The following is a 16276-nucleotide window of genomic DNA, read 5'->3' as shown; positions in this document are numbered from 1 at the left end:
ATGTATTTTACTATTCCAGATTATCTTTAAAATACTCCTGATTCAAATTTAAAATTAAATAACATTAAGCAGACATCATATTTCCATTATGTTAATTAATATAATGGTAGATGAATATATTACTGAAAGACATTATATATCAATATTTAAAATTTAATGTTAACTAATAATATGGATATTTTAATTATTAAAAAGTACAAAGTAAAAAATTTATATATATACATGTGTTTGTAAACATACCTTTCATAGGTAATATTAATAGAAAGGGTGAATAAATTCTTGAAAGATAAAATGGAAATAATCATAAAAGATTAACATTTAAAACTAGAGTTTTAAAAAAACCCTGAACTAGTGAGAAAAAAATACTTCCTTATCAAAATAATGCCTTGCCAATCATATCCAAAATTAATACTATAGATGAATATATGAAGGGTACTAATGCAAGTTAAATGCAATAAAAAATGTAATAAAAAATTATTGCAAAAGATTTTATATAAAGAGCAGACGTTATTGAAATATTTGCTATAAAAGTAAGATAGATAAATGCTACATTGGATGATGATTAGGCAAATAAAATTTGTATTTATATGCTATATAGTGATGAATATGGGAGATAGGAAATTGAAGTAAAAGGATGATTAGTAGGTTGATACAGGGTATTTATATTTATTAAAGTGAATTTAAAAAGTAAAGATAGTTATTTATTAAAGTCGAAGAAGGCATCATTCAGTGGCCTTGCCCTTTCGTCTGCTGCTACTGCCAGTTTCTAAGAGGTAACAAACCATAGAATCAACATCGTCTCCAAATATGCTGTAAGCCTCAATCGCTTGAATGTATGTGAATCCCATCGATAGTAAAATTTGCATTCCACTACTCAGATCACAACCATGCTCTTTTCCACCACCAGTGCCGGATGATCCTGTTGCTCCAGAAGACGATGGTTCAGCGTTTGAGGTAGAGGACTCTCTGTCACCAAGCTGTTGCTTAAATGTACCACTATCTGAAAGGTACTCAGCTCGAGAAACTTCTATGACCATGCGTTCAATTTCCTTTTCTGTCAGCTCAAGATCAGAGTAAAACCTACCCTCAGCTAAAAGTGCCTGTTGAAAACAATATAAAAATTATTGTTGCAACCGAGTTAAGAAAGAAACTGCCATCCTCACCATTTCAATTTGAAATACTTACATTATTTATCTGTTGTTCCTGTTGAGATTTAATAGCAGCCTTGACTTGATCTTTGTCAACATTTGTCTGCGTATCATCATGAAACACACAAGGGCCATCAACTATTAGCAAACCAATTTATTAATGTCACAACTTCCAGAGTTCTGAGCCCTAAAATTGTTATGAGGTTTCATATAATCATTTATTCCAGAGTACAATACGAAGTTTAATTATCCGTTGTCAGATAAACCTAAACTCTCGATGTCTCACAGCAGTATAGAAAATTAAAATCATGACAAAGGAGAAGAATGACAGCAACTTATGAAATAATAGGCAATGGTACTTACTCCACGAAGACTGCTGAACCCAAGCCCAGCACCAATTGATAAGCGCCGTGGGTCAACAAGGGAGTTGTAATGATTCCCATGATGAAAACTCAATCGAATTGGTGGCGTATCAGTGTTGTAGCTTCCATGAAAGATATTGATAGGTTCTGCACAATGATTGATGTTATAGAATGGTTACATAAACAATCAGACATCAAAGTTTCAGAGGCTCACCTATGCTGTAGGAGTATATGTGAATTGGACGATTATACATTTCACACATGGCTTGGATCTCAACATTGTTTCCATAAACCTGTTGCCAAAAAGGATGAACATAAGTTTTGCCTAAATTCAAAATAGCTCGAAACACTTTCTAACAGACAAACGGTATTAAAAAAGTAAGGGTCATATGAGTTGCATAAACAATCATGCAATTTCGGTGCCCCATATATAGCTGGTAGAAGCTAAAATTATGTTTTCAGTGCCCCTTATGAGAGATTACTGCCAGCTTCAACTCCTTACAACAAACTACGTTTCAAGAACATGACACAGGCTAATTAAAGCATTCATTATTACATCCATCAACACTAATATCTATGACTGTTGACAACATAAATTCTATTAAAGATACTACTGATATGCTTTACTCTTAACCAACAATTAGTTTTTTTGGGACAATTTCTAGGTATAGAGAAGGTATACACAATTTACTTTGAAAAAAAAAAAAAATGGAAACACAAAACACCAAGAGACAAGGGATCTGTCCAAAGAACCATATTCCAAATGAAAATACTACTCAGATAATATTACCACAGTATTAATGCACACGATCTTTTTTCCAAGAAATTGATATACAAATGTCATTCTATAATGGACAAGCTCACCACTAGCTATGAGTAAGTGCAGAAAATTAAATACTGTTAATCTCATAAATTGAATGCCAAGGAATGGTTACAATCCACAATGGCACTAATCCAAATAAGGTAAATACGGTCAGAGAAAGAAGACAGATTGATTTAATTATGAGAATATTGTCTAAGAGCCACATGTAAATATTGATGCCCACTTCCTTTAAAAGGAAAATCCACATCCACATTATTGAAAATACAGAAAAAAATCCAGAGATTATATTAGGTTTGCAATGACGTGTAAATATTGATGTCCACTTCCTTTAAAGAAATTAAGTTTTTTGCACAACTGACAGACAGAAAAACTAGTCTCGACACATTTAAGTTCTAGATTAAATTATTCATGACAGACAGAAAACAGTCTCAACACGCAAGTACTAGATTAGATTACTTATAACAGAACTTACTGGTTCCAACTTAAATTCCTCGTATTTGAAACACTGATGTGAGGCATGCCAAAAAATTAAGAGAACTAACAGACATTTATTATGTCAAGTGAGGCAGAGGAAAATATTAAAAGATGACAGTTCTATCACATTTCTAGATTTTCTCTTATTGTGTTGTTAATCTATGCCACCACAAAATAGGTTAACCAGAAGTCAAGCTTCAATTCACCTAACTCATTGTCCCCACGTCATTCAAGGAATGTTTCAGTTATGACAACACACCAAAATTCCATAACATTAGGGTAACGTCATGTTAGTGAAAGGGGGTTTAACTCTCTTACAACTAAACCATCACATTTTATTGTAGATACAAAGAACGAAGAAAGAAAAATTCTAACCAATTATTCAAATAGATAGTTCTCAAACCACCCATTACATTAGTATTGTGGCTAGGGAGAGTCCTGGATCTCTTAAATTCAGGGAACTTGTGCATTCTTTCAGTTCATCACAGTACAGTCTTTATGTGCATAATCTGAAACAGTTCTAACATCTGGTATGAGAGCCCTAGTTGAATGGGGAAATTGTCTAGAAAATGACTTCAAGATTGATTCCAGTTATGATGGAAGGGGGACCAGTTCGGGGCTGACCAATGCAGACCAGAGTTTTGAGGACAACATTAGTACCTGAAGAAGACATGAAACAATCATGGTTTCATTGAGAGGAGCTCTCAGATAGAGTTTCCTGGAAGGAGAGAAAGCAAAATGCAACACCGAATGAATGAATGAAGCATTATGAACCAATGGAGTGAAAAGGTAGGACCTAATGACGAAGACAGAAACAATATAACAGAATATGATGTTTGGAGAGAATAGAACCAGCAGCTCAAGGAAAAGAAAAAATACAAAAAAAATCTAAAAAATTAACGGGAGAAACACAACAAAAGCTACCCAACATCATTCTCGACAACTAAAACAATAATAAAAATCTTGAGATCAAGAATCGCAGTGAGTATCAAGGAAAAAGTTGGCATCTTACCACCCACATGATCTGCAATCTTGTGCAACAATACAGTTCACAATGGAACAAGAGATCAAGTTTCATGGGCAAATAAATGCATGCACCCCCCCCCCATAAATAGGAAGAGGGGTTGAGAGGAGTTAATCAGTTGGTAGTTGGTATTGTAGGGGAGTTCCTTGATCTCTCAAATTCTGATTATTACTAACCAGTACACTTTTTGTGTGCTTAATCTGAACCAGTTTCTATCACAGGCATACAGCTTTGATAGTATATAACATCGTAAACTGCAGTTTGCCAAAAATATATTTACAATAAATAAAAACTAAACAGTTTCCTGCAAAGCTCCATATAATATAGCAAATGAAAAGAGAGGGAAATAAAGCAATTATATCCAAACACAAAGACCTTAAATCCCAATAATAACTTAAAGTTTTCCGTTGAACCAAGAAATAAAATGTCTTCCAATTGTACTGCCAAATACCTTATCTCTTCTTTTTCTCTTGCAGTAAGATGTGAACCCTTCAGTTATAAACTGAGAAAAATGATCTCTCTCTTGCTCCTGAAGATAAAACCAGAAATACTTCATCCTCTGAAGTTCAATAAAACTCTACCAACGTATGTAAATGAGAAAAATCTAGGAATTATGCATATACAAAAATGTGCCACCATTCAGTTGAATGTACATACTTAAAACAATTTGTCACTTGAATTAGAGACAGCATATTAATGAAAATTCAAACAGGAAAAATAAATTCCAACCAAACTAAAAGCAAGAAAGCAGGACAAGGAACAATAATTTAAGGAAATTCAATCCGATTGTGCAAATATACATGTATTAGCCACTGACAAATAAAAAAATTAAATAAAATAAAGTTACTGGACTTTCCTGAATCCCTTATGGGCACCAAAATTGTAAAACATTCCCTAAAAAATTGTGAGTTTAGGCTTGCTCTTCTCATTTTATCAACTGCCGACCAAGTTACCATTGCCCATATGATTTTTCCCCAACCATAGTGCCAATTCTCTCAATGCCCTCTTCACCCAAAAACGAGCAACCTAAAATCCAATGTTCTAAAAAGACATGGTTGACAAAAGCTAAAAAGAACTAAATCCTTTCAAAAAATCAACACTGTTAAGATAACTGAAACCCATTGAAATTAAATCAGCTTCTGATCATGAGAAGATAATGAGAAACATACTATCAGTTATAGTGAGCAGAAGCATATACAGTGCGGATAGTTGCCATAAATACAAATTAATACAACATTATCATACCATATAATCTATGCACATCTGTCTGACCAAATCATACAGTTCAGGGTCCCCATACACCTGATCTGCAACAGCTCGGAAAAGACAATTTCCATCCTCCAGCATTTTTTTTACTTCGTAACCTTTTGCCCTTCTGATATCAATTTCAAACTGCCGCTCCCTTTCCTGGAATAGATGTCAATAAAAGTCCAATTTATTAAATACATATGTTGACATAAAGGATCTCGGAAAAGGCTGTCAAGAAACAAAACGGTCATATCATCTTCAAATTCACATAGAGAAACTTAGCAAAAAAGATTGTAACAAAATACATAAAGATATCCCTATGCAAGTATCGATATACAACCCACCATAGGATTGCCGGCATAAAGAAATGCGATGTATGAATGATCAATAATGGCAAGTGCTCTATACAAATTAAACACATTCCCTGAAGCACTATATAACTTAATCCTAAAAAGATATAAACCGTGTTAAATATGTCATCATGTTATTTCAATTACTTTGTATCCATGACAAGGAAGAAATGCCAAGGGTATAGCTAAATAGTTGCTTAATCATGATTATTCTCTTATAAAAGAAAGAGGAATTGGCTAAATTATCAATACCATTCCTTACCAATATGGCCTAAAGAGAATCATATAGCAACACCCATAGCAACACTGAAATTCAGTACAAAGGGAGTCATCAACTTACAAAATCATCATAAGATGAAACCAGGCAAGGCTTCTGTTCATCAGCACTATTGTACCCCTCACTTTCATTATGTGACCTGGGAGAAGACGGCCTAGACCCAGCAGGCGAAGTCCTGGCCGGAACAACCGGCCATGCAGATGTCCTCCTCGACGATCCACCACTACCCGAATTCAAACTCCCGGCTATACTCCTCCTTGGATTCATGTTCCCCGCCAAAGAAGGCTTGGGAGGCGGCACCGGAGGTGGCGGGGGACACGAACCACCACCAACAGGGGGGGAAGAAGAATCCCCACTCGCACCCTCACTCTCTGCAACAACCCTTTCACCAACTCTCTGCCCACTCTTCACAAACTCCTCCCTTACATCACTCTCAACAACAGCAGCAGCAGCCACGTCATCATCACACGACCCATCACCATGCTCAAAATGAACACTCTCCTCACTCTTCCCCTTATCGCCACTCTCCAAAACGTCATCTGGCACAACAACAACAACCTCGTCGGTATTCTCCGGCGCAACCAAAACCTGTGCCTCTGCACGCACCGAGGCATTGGAAGAAGACCCACCACTCCGGCTGGCGTTTGAGGAAGAACCACCACCGGAAGAACCTCTCTGGACCAACACACGAGTCATTGTAATTGGCAACGCAACACAAACCCTAATCTTGGATTTTCAGAGGGTTTGGATCATTGGTTTGTCGCGGGTCCTGGCCTTGGGCGTAGTGATGCCAATCCCTTGGAAGAAAGAGTCGTTACAGCAGTAGTGGTCCTCGCAAAGCGATCTCTGCATTCCCCTAACAATTCTCATCAGACCCAACCCTCCAACTTTAAAGAAGAAAACCTTTCTTTTTTTGTTAAGAAGACGAATTTTACCAAGATTTTCCGCCGCCGAAAAATCAAAACCCTCCGCGACCCCAACCTGCACGCATCGAAACCAAAAAATTGGCGTCTCGGTGGTAGAAATGAAAGATAAGAAAGGAAAAATGTAATTGCAAATGTAATTATTACGAAGAGGGTAAATGGATATGGTGATTATGTGAAAATTGAGAAAAAGAAAGAAAGGGAATAATGCGAGATGGAGTGGTTGAGTGACTGACCTGAAAAGAAGGATTGATTAGGGTTTTTGAAGAGAAGAATAGAGAAAGGAGAAAAGTGTGGAAAGGTTTTAACGGTGAAGGAACGGTGAGTTTCAACACCAACGTCCCCTCCCTCACCACCTTACACCTGGCCACCCACCCACACTTGATCCCACGTGCCACTTTTACTTCCTTTGTCTTTTCTTATGCAATGTAAATTCTTTTCTTCTTCCCTAAGATAAAATAATACCTATACCAACTCATTAAACAAATATATTCTTATTTTTCACTACTCTCCTTTTTTTAAAAGTATAACAATAATTCTTTTTCATAAAAATATATTAGACATGACTCGACACTCCTCATAGATAACGTGTCTATCGATCATATATTGGATATCGACACTTGTAGAACATGTATTTGTAGAACATGTATTGGTGAAATGTTCAATTCAAAAAAATATTTATTAAATTTATAACAATTCTATCATGGACACAATTTTAAAACTGAACAGAAATTAATTTTCTAAAAACTTAAACTTATTATATAATTTTTTTATTACAATTATAAAAATAAGAAAAAAAATCATTTTAAACCAGTCATAAAAAACATCTTTTAAAAAAAAAAATTCGTATATATAAATATTTATTGTCAATTTATATAATTATATATAAACTTGTGTATCCGTATAGTACATTCTAGAGATTATACATATTTCTATATGTGTCTAGATTCTGCGTGCAAAACTCACATGTGCTAAGTTAATTATAAAAAGTACGTTATACATTATAAGGTAATTACCTTATCCATATAAAATAATATACACACTACTCAATTTAGTTGCTGATATAAATTAATTATATTATCTTAATTTAAAATATTTTCACTATTAGTCATATCAACATTGAAAAAGGTCATACATCTAAAAATAACAAAAGATAATGTAATTGTCTTAATTCAAAAAAATAATTTTAAAAATACTTAATCATTCATTTAAAAGTATCTTTTAAAGTAATAGCCTGACATTGATTTGAGTGATATCGAACTAGTATAGAAGAATCCAAACAAAGCATTAGTATGAAGGAGTTGTTGACACTTGCTCCACCTTGCACGAAAATAAAAATAAAAGAAAAGAATTGGCTCTCCTCGTTTTACTGCTCAATGTCCGCGAAAGTTTTGATAACGACATCATGTTCGTATAAGAATGGATTAACATAGAGAATATATTTCATGACACCCTATTTCCCTGATCTTGGCTAACACTTCAACCTTATAGTTTTAGGTGCTAACACAGCATATATCTCCAATTGGTGTAGTGCAATTGGCTTGAAAACCGGAAAGGAAATCCATCTCTCTTCTCAGTGATTCTCTGTTGCCTTTGTTGAGTAAAAACTACTGTTGTTAGAACCCACAAATCTTACCTTGCGTCACTATAACCAATTGCCAGGTTGAGGCAACTGAACCAGAATCATAAGATTTGTAAGTTCATCGGTAGGGCGAGTTCGTCTCAATTTACCAATAGTTTAGGTCATTTGCATGTTAAAAGTATAAGAAAGGAATAAACATGAACCTGGTGTTTAGTTCAAACATAATCACATTAAATTCTGTCAGCAACTTGGTGATTCCAAGCTAGTTTAGTTAAATCATATAATTAAGTAATTTCCCATTTTAGAGTGAACCAAACCTCAGATTATATATTATCTTGCCTGAATACCAACATATTGGCGGCTTTTCTTTACCAAAGATAACACCAAATAATATAAAGAGAACGGGTAAAGAGACTTTCTTTCCTGCCTTTTTTGTTTGTCTCATTCTTTAAAATGAAAAAAAAAAAACGTGTTTATTACTTTACATGACACATTCAAAATTGCTATGGTGAAAATGATTACATGCATACCATATGTATTTCCTATTATGGTATGAATAAAATATTATCTATCAACAAAATCTTACAATCAAACAAAATGGTTACCCCATTTAGACAAAAATAATTCCGCAAAAAGTATATTGTCAACTTCCAATTGCATTCTATACCTTCAATTTCCACCCTCGAGCAGCAAGCGCTTCATGAACCTTTTTGGCGGCATCAGCAGTATCGGCAAGGGGTGGATAACTCCAACTTTCTGATATCTGAAATTTAAGTAAAACACATATCCATTACAAAATAAATACAATAAGGTTGATTCCAGAACAGAAACCTTCCACAATAATCTTCAACCCTTTTGTTTGGTAAAAAAATCATTATATAACTTACATCCTCGGAACCTGTAAAAGGACGAACAACTCCCATCTCTCTCAAAGATTTGTGAAATTCATTGAACTTCCATCTGCATCGCTCAACGCCCATAACATAAACAGGCTTCCTGGGGATAGAACAGAATAATTTGATAACATGAAATACTTTTATCAAGAACAACTAAATAAAATCATTATTCTAATAATAGAAATACTTGTACAAGCATACCCAGTGCTGCAAGCTTCACTTATCATGCTAACTGAATCTGCAGTGACAACAAATGTGTCGGCCCAAGCTAAATGGCCCATGTGCAGGTCAGGTCCTGAAAGTTGTGTTACAGTCTAAGTTCATCTGTTGAACGAAATTTTAAATGTTGGAATCAAAACTGGAACATATGTTTACCTTGCCCGTCACAGATACAAACTTTTGGGTTGTTCCCAAGTTCTTTTACTATGATATTGGACACCTGTTTAAACACCAAAGAGAGAAATAGAATGAAGAGACGGACAAGTTGGTGGGTGTTATTATTCTAAGAAACTTCAAGGAATGAAGGACTATACCTTCTGCGGTGTCCTCTCTGAAAACAATATCCTAACACTGCCACAACTAGCTAGAACACTGAGCAAAGAAGCTGCTAATTGCTTGGCAAGGTCTACACCATATCGACAGTTTCCTAAATCAATTGTAGACATCAGTCAATACCCAAATTTTTAGCCACACTGAAAATCCTTCTTAGGTCTTAATGACATTTCAAATAATTAAATTCACAGTAGTAATTACTTGTTGGTCCTCCAATGTTGACCACAAGCAAGGGCCTGGGAAAATGTGAAAACTCTTCATGCCAAGTGGCAGCAGCACTGCGTATTGAACTGAAATCTACTTGATGTAATGCCCCCATAGTAAGTACCTGAACATATAATTCCACATAATAATCCTCAACCAGGATTTGACCGTAATCAACATCAAAGTAAAAAGCTAGTTACTGTCTAACACAAGTACAATATATGCATACCACATGACTATCGGGAGGATCACGTGGAGTTATCCAACTTCGCAGAATCCGAGGAACCTGTTTTCGTCCTTCAGGAGTCAAAGGATAATAATCATGCTTAGGAGTAATCACCATGTCAAACCTATTCAAAAGAGATCTGGGATGTTGTATCTGGTCATGAGACAAATACAATCAGAGAGACCAAGATAAAAAAATAAGATTAGATGTTTTTAACATCTCACATAGTAATGAACACCAAAGCAAAATACAAGAACAATAAATAACACTGCACCATAGGACAATGAAATTTTGACCAGATAATAGACACTGCATATATACAATATAAAGCCCACATTTTGGAAGCAACATAACCAAGGTTTTAAATTGTTAACTACATCAGATAATATGTAATCATAATAGTGTGTTTTTGTAGCAATCATCAATTTGAAATTACAGGCTACATAGACCAACATCAACCTGAAATGACAGAATGCTACCACAAAAAAGACCACAACTATAATTTTAGACCTGAATGTAATACATAAAAAAGTAAAGAAAATAAAGCAGACTGAATAAGAGTTCATAAGGGAAAGAAATCATAGAAGTAAGAGATATTTGGATTTCCTGGCAGGATCGTGTCAAAGAATTGTAAACCAAGACCATTTCAAAAGATTAAAGTTGACATGAAAAAATTCCAATCATTACTCCTAGTGTTTTCAATTGCTTTCACAATTCCCTCTTTCGTCAATCACCAGCTTAATTCCATTCTTTGTTAATTTAAGCCACTGAGCCTAGTTTTGTCTCACCTTTAGGTTTTCATCATCACAAAACCAACCAAACTATAAAGAGCATGCCTTATACATCCCTGCCCAGACATGGACTTACATAGCATTAGTGCCATTGAAATAGTATTATGTTTACGTTATAAGTTGTTCTTCCAAATTTTAATCTACAAACTAACAAATTGCATAATTTACAAGATATCTTATCAAAATTAAATTGAAGATTAGTATGCATGAAGTCTACAAACCTGGATGACAAAAACATTCTCAGATGCTAAACGTTTTATGGAACTTGCAGTAGAGATGGTATCTCTTCCACATGCAACAACCAACAATGGTCCCTCCCTGGATAAAATACCAATCATATCATTCTTTGTAAATTGCCAAAGAATAAGTTGCAGATGAAGATACAAGAAAGTTAAGAAACATGAATTCAGAGACTAATATTACATCAATATCAGAACCATAATACTGATTGGATTTGCGGAGTAAATTAAATAACAACTCACAAGATTAAGTTTTATGCCGAGCAGCACAACAGGAAGAGACAAGCATGTCTTAACATTAATGCACTGGAAATCATGTAAATCTAGTAGATGTCTTAGTTGTATAAAATAATTATTACAAGTTACAAGAAACAAATTATCAAATAATTCCTATCACACCTCATATTAGGTATATTTCTAATGTTCAAAGAAGTACACTGCTCTGAGCGAGTAAGATTATTAATGGCAAGGTTACTCAGACATTTGAATCAGTCTCCATCAAGAAATGAACGACAAAATTGGTTAGGCAATCTATAAATAACACACAACACACATTAATGACATTAGTTTACAGAGAAAAGAACAGGAAGTTACTTCTCATAAGTTTCACGAGCAAAACTAACTATCTGCTTTACATCAGCTTCCAAGACAGCTAACAATCCTGAACTGACACCATTTTCTGAAGGTAAAGGCATAAGCTTCTTTTCTTGAGAATAACCTTGGATCATTCTTACTATATAATCTATTTTTTTATGGAGAGAGACTGGAAGCCATTGAAGCCATTCATTAATTCCCCCTTTTGGTCTGGTAACACGCTGCCAAAAGTCAGTCATAAAAGGATAAGTGAACTCATTCAGCTGTTAAGAGGCACTTTCAATTTGAACATGACAAAATATAATGCACTAATGCTTTATAAAGAAGACAAATTAGATGCCTAAAAATTATTAATAATAGCCTTAATATTAAGCTCGTAATTATAGGCCCAATAAGATGTGTTAGTTGCATACAGTCATGTGACAATGACATTAAGGAATTAGAAATGCTTATTGCAATGGTAATCAGCATGAGTCATTGAGAAATGCTTCTTGCCATGGTAATATCTCAATCAATTCTTATTTCCCTTCAGTTAAAAAAATCTCAAATAAGAGAAAATTTACTTAACCTTGTCTCCATTTCCTCCAAACATAACCTAATATAAAAACACCTAACAGTGATACAAGGCAAGTAAGGATACAAAAGTGTATCAAATTCAGATGCTACACTAACAAAGGTAAACAAATATACAGTTTACCATAACAAAACAGGTGGAAATCTCAGCCTTAGGAAATATTCATTTGGCAGGAACTGACAACCAAAAAAAAAATCTTCTTTCTCAATTTAGTGTGTTTCTAAACTACACCCATTACCTAATATCACTTATACATAAATCCATACAGAGATGTTTTCCCTTCAATAATTTACTTTCCCTTTTAAACACAGATACCAAGCATGCAGAATGAGAACGTTAGGTATGCTCATTGTACAGGTTAGTGATTCATCCATTTCTTACATTACTATTACAATACCTTCTATAAAAGCAACATGCTACAAGGCACATGATACAACGAATTCAGTATGCAATACCTAGGGTTATTGAGCGAATCAAGTAAAATGCTTTAACTACATTTAATATTTGTACATTGTACAAACTTCTTCCACAACACATCTTCTAACAACAAAATTCTATCCCCTATGCCTGAATAGTTTGTAGATCCAATATTAAGAAGGGTAACCTAAACCACCAATTCAGTCCTCCCTCGGTCAATTATTCCCTGTCAATCATCAACACAACACTAATCTCGCCGTAATGCACAATTGCAAGCATCAGAGACTGAATTGGTAATTTTATCTTTGAGGGATCACTACAACTAAAGCTACATTTTTTCAGTCAATAATTCCGATACTAACTCTTCTAAAAGCTATACCGTCATCCACAGTCACGCCATTTCTCAATCAAGTCAAACGCCAAGTTAAGAACTAGACAAATAATTCTACTTAGTTGTTACCTTAGGACTGCGAAGAAATAGTTGCGGAGAAACAAAAATGAAAAGGAAAGGTTCTGCATTCTTCTTACATGTAAAACGTGCTTATCGGCGAGGCCAAGGGCACGAACCAATCCGATGCTCTGATTCTCCGATGCGGCGAAGCCGTTGCCGATTACGACGGCGCGTCGCACGAACGTGTGAACTCCGGACTCGAAGATGTCCGGAGTTCCTCTCCGGGAGGTAGGGCTCGGCGGCTCCGGAAGCTGAATTCGTCTCATCGACTCGACTTCGAACGCGCACGGCAAAATATGAACACTGGTTTCAGTTCAAGAATACGGAGCATGAATTTTCTGCAGAAAGCGAAACAAAAATTTTGATTCCTGCAGTGCCAGAGTCGTAAATTGGAAGTTTGCAGGTTTTGTCTAAAAAACACGTTCCCGGCAAAAAAACACGAATCCGAAAGTTGAAGGCCCATGGGCCGAAAGCCCACTGTTTTCTTCTTTTTGCATCACACAGTTCTAAATAGACTTCGAGGTGATAGTTTCTGCTTTATTACTTATGGAATGAGAATGGTTATATGCTAACTTATACACTAAAAGATGCTAGGTTTAAGGACGAAATTACTCTAATTTAAAATCATTATCATCTATTTGGACAAATTTTATTTTTTATTACTGATTTGGTTAAGTCATCAATGAGGAAACTCGTTTTAAGAGAAAAAATGGTGGAAATGATAAACTATTTTATGTTAGTGAAAATAAATATAAGATCGTTGTTATTGTTTATGATTTTTTCTTTCGAGTTGTCTTGAAATTGTGTACTATTTGCATCATCTTGAAATAGTTATGTTAATTAAAGCCATGATAACCTGACAACTTCACTGCAAAATGATATAACTGAAATTGTGTCACTCGTGAATAAGTTTTTTTTAAAAAAAAAAATTGAGAGAATTAAGTTAAAGATTTTTAAAAAGATTAAGAATTGGTTTTATATTATTGGTTTATAGAGTTTATGGTCGAGATACAATGGTGAAAGTTGACAGTACGTTAATGGAGGTGTCATGATCAAAGTAACAAATAACTATATAAACTTTATAAATCATCAATTTAAAACTAATTCTTATTTTTTTTAAAAACTTAACCTAATTCTTTTCTTTTTAAAAAAAATAGCCAAAACTGAAGTTGTGTCACATTAACACAACTTTAATTAACATAATTAACTTTAATTAACATAATTAAGCAAAGTTATGCAAATATCATAAGACTTCAACCTAACATGTAAAAAACATCATAGACCATCGTCGCGACTTCATATTTGTTTGCAATGACTCACGAACATCGTTTACCACTCCCACGACTTCTCTCTTAATATCAGTCCCCTTTCCCATAACTTAGCCAAATGAATAACAAAAAAATAATTTACTTAAATTGATAATAATAATTTTAAATTACACTAATTTCCTACTTAAACCTAAATACAATGTGAGTAAGTACATGTATTTATATTTTTATTAGATTGATAACATATGTATTTATATTTTTATTAGACTAAAATATATAATTTTATTAATTTTATAATCAACTAATTAATACAATTTTAAATATATGTAGTTTTATAAAAATAGTATTAACAAAATTATATAGTAGTTATTTTAAAAAAATATATATTTAGTATTTTGAAATAAAAAAACAGTTATTAATCATTTATTTATTAAAAAGTAAAATTATCCAATTAAAAGATGACACAAAGAAAGTTATCAAATTATGACACCAATATTATCTTTATATAATGGTATATATAAAATAATAAAAGTTAATTAAACTTTATAAATATTGATATTTTTAAATAATTTTTTATTAAAAAAATCATTTTATCAAGTGTTTAAAATATTTTTTTACATTTAATTTTTGTCGACTATATGAATATTATTTTTATTTTATCGACTTTAATTTATCGATCTACTCGTTTTTTTCTTCTCTAATCTCCTTTGAGAGTGGTTTTTTTCCTTTTTAAGAATGAATTGATGACGAGTTAAATAAGATTGGAGAAAGATAAATATAAAATGATCAAATTTAAGAGAAAAAATAAAAATATCAATAGAATTAAACAACGGACTATTTAAACAAGCATAAAAAAATAAGAGTTTTCTTCTTGCTTCCCTGTTTTTTCTTCCTGCACCCCTACAATCATGTATACTAACTAAATTATCCCTAGAGTTTTGAAAAAAAATTGTTATTGCTTTGTGCATTGTTTTGTACAGAAGATTGGTTTTCGAGAACTATGTGATGGTTATTTGTCATATTCACAGTGAGATTTAATTTTATTAGGCCCCGTTTGGATCCAGGGGTGGTACTGTTGTCGACGACGGAAGTTACAACAGCACCCCGTTTGGATCCATGCATGGTTGCGGGTGAGTGTGGAAGGAAGGAGAAAGTTGAGTGAATTCTCCTTCTGCTCAAAGATGAAGAGAAAGTTGCACTGTAGAGTGGGAGTGCCAAGTCATCCGAAGGAAGTTACAAAGTTGCCCTTGCTTTTGCTGGAATCAAGAGGAACAGTGGCCCTGCATGCATGCCACATGAAGCCATGAGATTTCTGACTTGGCTCAGGAATCGTTTGACTCTGTGTGAAACTGTGAAAGGAGAGTGAATGCAGTGGGTGAGGTAGGTGGGCGTGAAGCTGGCTATATAACAGCATGAAGGTGGTTCCTCCATTCACAGAAAACCAAAGAAACCGAGCCATCAGAGAGTGCAGTGTAGTGTGGTTGGAGAGATTCCTATAAGCCATCATAGTTTGTGTTAGGATACCTTGTTCATCTCACGTCCTGGGTTGATATGTGTGATTCATTTGGGTTCATCTGGGTTCGTCTGAGGTGAGAGCTTTTTTTGGAATGGTGCATAATCGATTATGCCTCAATTAGAACCAGTCAGATAATCGATTATGGTGCAGATAATTGATTTTTCAAAGTTAGTAATTGATTATCTGTAAAAATTTACAGGCATAATTGATTATTTGTAGTGTTGAAAAAGGGCCATAATCGATGATTGAGTGCCATAATCGATTATGCTGGATTTTTGCCTACCAACATAATCGATTATCCATGGATAATAGATTATCCTATGTGTATAACTGAGAG

General features: G+C 34.2%; 2 protein-coding genes across 8 annotated transcripts; both read right to left on the bottom strand.

Moving 5' to 3' along the window:
• Positions 1 to 562: 562 nt before the first annotated feature.
• Positions 563 to 7037, bottom strand: OTLD1 (OTU-like cysteine protease family protein). 7 transcript variants are annotated; one of them, XM_068645270.1, is made up of 9 exons: positions 6866 to 7026; positions 6642 to 6687; positions 5770 to 6552; positions 5077 to 5238; positions 4283 to 4360; positions 1725 to 1803; positions 1512 to 1657; positions 1186 to 1251; positions 563 to 1100 (listed from the first exon to the last, which is right to left on the bottom strand). In XM_068645270.1, exons 3-9 carry the CDS (start codon positions 6400 to 6402, stop codon positions 723 to 725), a joined length of 1542 nt encoding a protein of 513 aa, XP_068501371.1. In that variant the 5' UTR covers positions 6403 to 6552; positions 6642 to 6687; positions 6866 to 7026; the 3' UTR covers positions 563 to 722. The 7 variants fall into 7 exon arrangements, with proteins under 7 accessions (XP_068501371.1, XP_090153209.1, XP_068501436.1 ...); XM_090297083.1 differs by having other exon boundaries at positions 5770 to 6562; positions 6866 to 7004; XM_068645335.2 differs by lacking the exon at positions 6866 to 7026 and adding an exon at positions 6777 to 6865.
• Positions 7038 to 8604: 1567 nt separating this feature from the next.
• On the bottom strand, positions 8605 to 13634 carry ELM1 (fission ELM1-like protein (DUF1022)). Its single transcript, XM_068633318.2, has 10 exons — positions 13233 to 13634; positions 11714 to 11934; positions 11102 to 11198; positions 10093 to 10242; positions 9861 to 9987; positions 9641 to 9753; positions 9483 to 9546; positions 9309 to 9402; positions 9099 to 9207; positions 8605 to 8974 (listed from the first exon to the last, which is right to left on the bottom strand). The coding sequence occupies exons 1-10, from the start codon at positions 13419 to 13421 to the stop codon at positions 8873 to 8875; spliced, it is 1266 nt and encodes a 421-aa protein (XP_068489419.1). The 5' UTR covers positions 13422 to 13634; the 3' UTR covers positions 8605 to 8872.
• Positions 13635 to 16276: the final 2642 nt, after the last annotated feature.

This window comes from Phaseolus vulgaris, chromosome 11 (assembly GCF_051622355.1).
Source record: "Phaseolus vulgaris cultivar YP4 chromosome 11, ASM5162235v1, whole genome shotgun sequence".
Classification (NCBI taxonomy): Eukaryota; Viridiplantae; Streptophyta; class Magnoliopsida; order Fabales; family Fabaceae; genus Phaseolus; species Phaseolus vulgaris.
The sequence above is the reverse complement of the archived record's forward strand: the minus strand, read 5'-3'. Positions and strand labels throughout refer to the sequence as shown.

Bases quoted from the DNA above. Each gene is read 5' to 3' on its own strand.
- OTLD1 (XM_068645270.1), bottom strand. From the start codon at position 6,402: ATGACTCGTGTGTTGGTCCAGAGAGGTTCTTCCGGTGGTGGTTCTTCC. The intron at 1,804-4,282 runs GTATTTGGCAGT...TTTTGGCAACAG, and splicing joins AGAGAAAAAGAAGAGATAAG to GTTTATGGAAACAATGTTGA. The intron at 1,658-1,724 runs GTGAGCCTCTGA...ATCATTGTGCAG, and splicing joins CATATACTCCTACAGCATAG to AACCTATCAATATCTTTCAT.
- ELM1 (XM_068633318.2), bottom strand. From the start codon at position 13,421: ATGAGACGAATTCAGCTTCCGGAGCCGCCGAGCCCTACCTCCCGGAGA. The intron at 10,243-11,101 runs GTTTGTAGACTT...TCTCATGACCAG, and splicing joins AGAATGTTTTTGTCATCCAG to ATACAACATCCCAGATCTCT. The intron at 9,208-9,308 runs GTATGCTTGTAC...TTCTATCCCCAG, and splicing joins AGTGAAGCTTGCAGCACTGG to GAAGCCTGTTTATGTTATGG.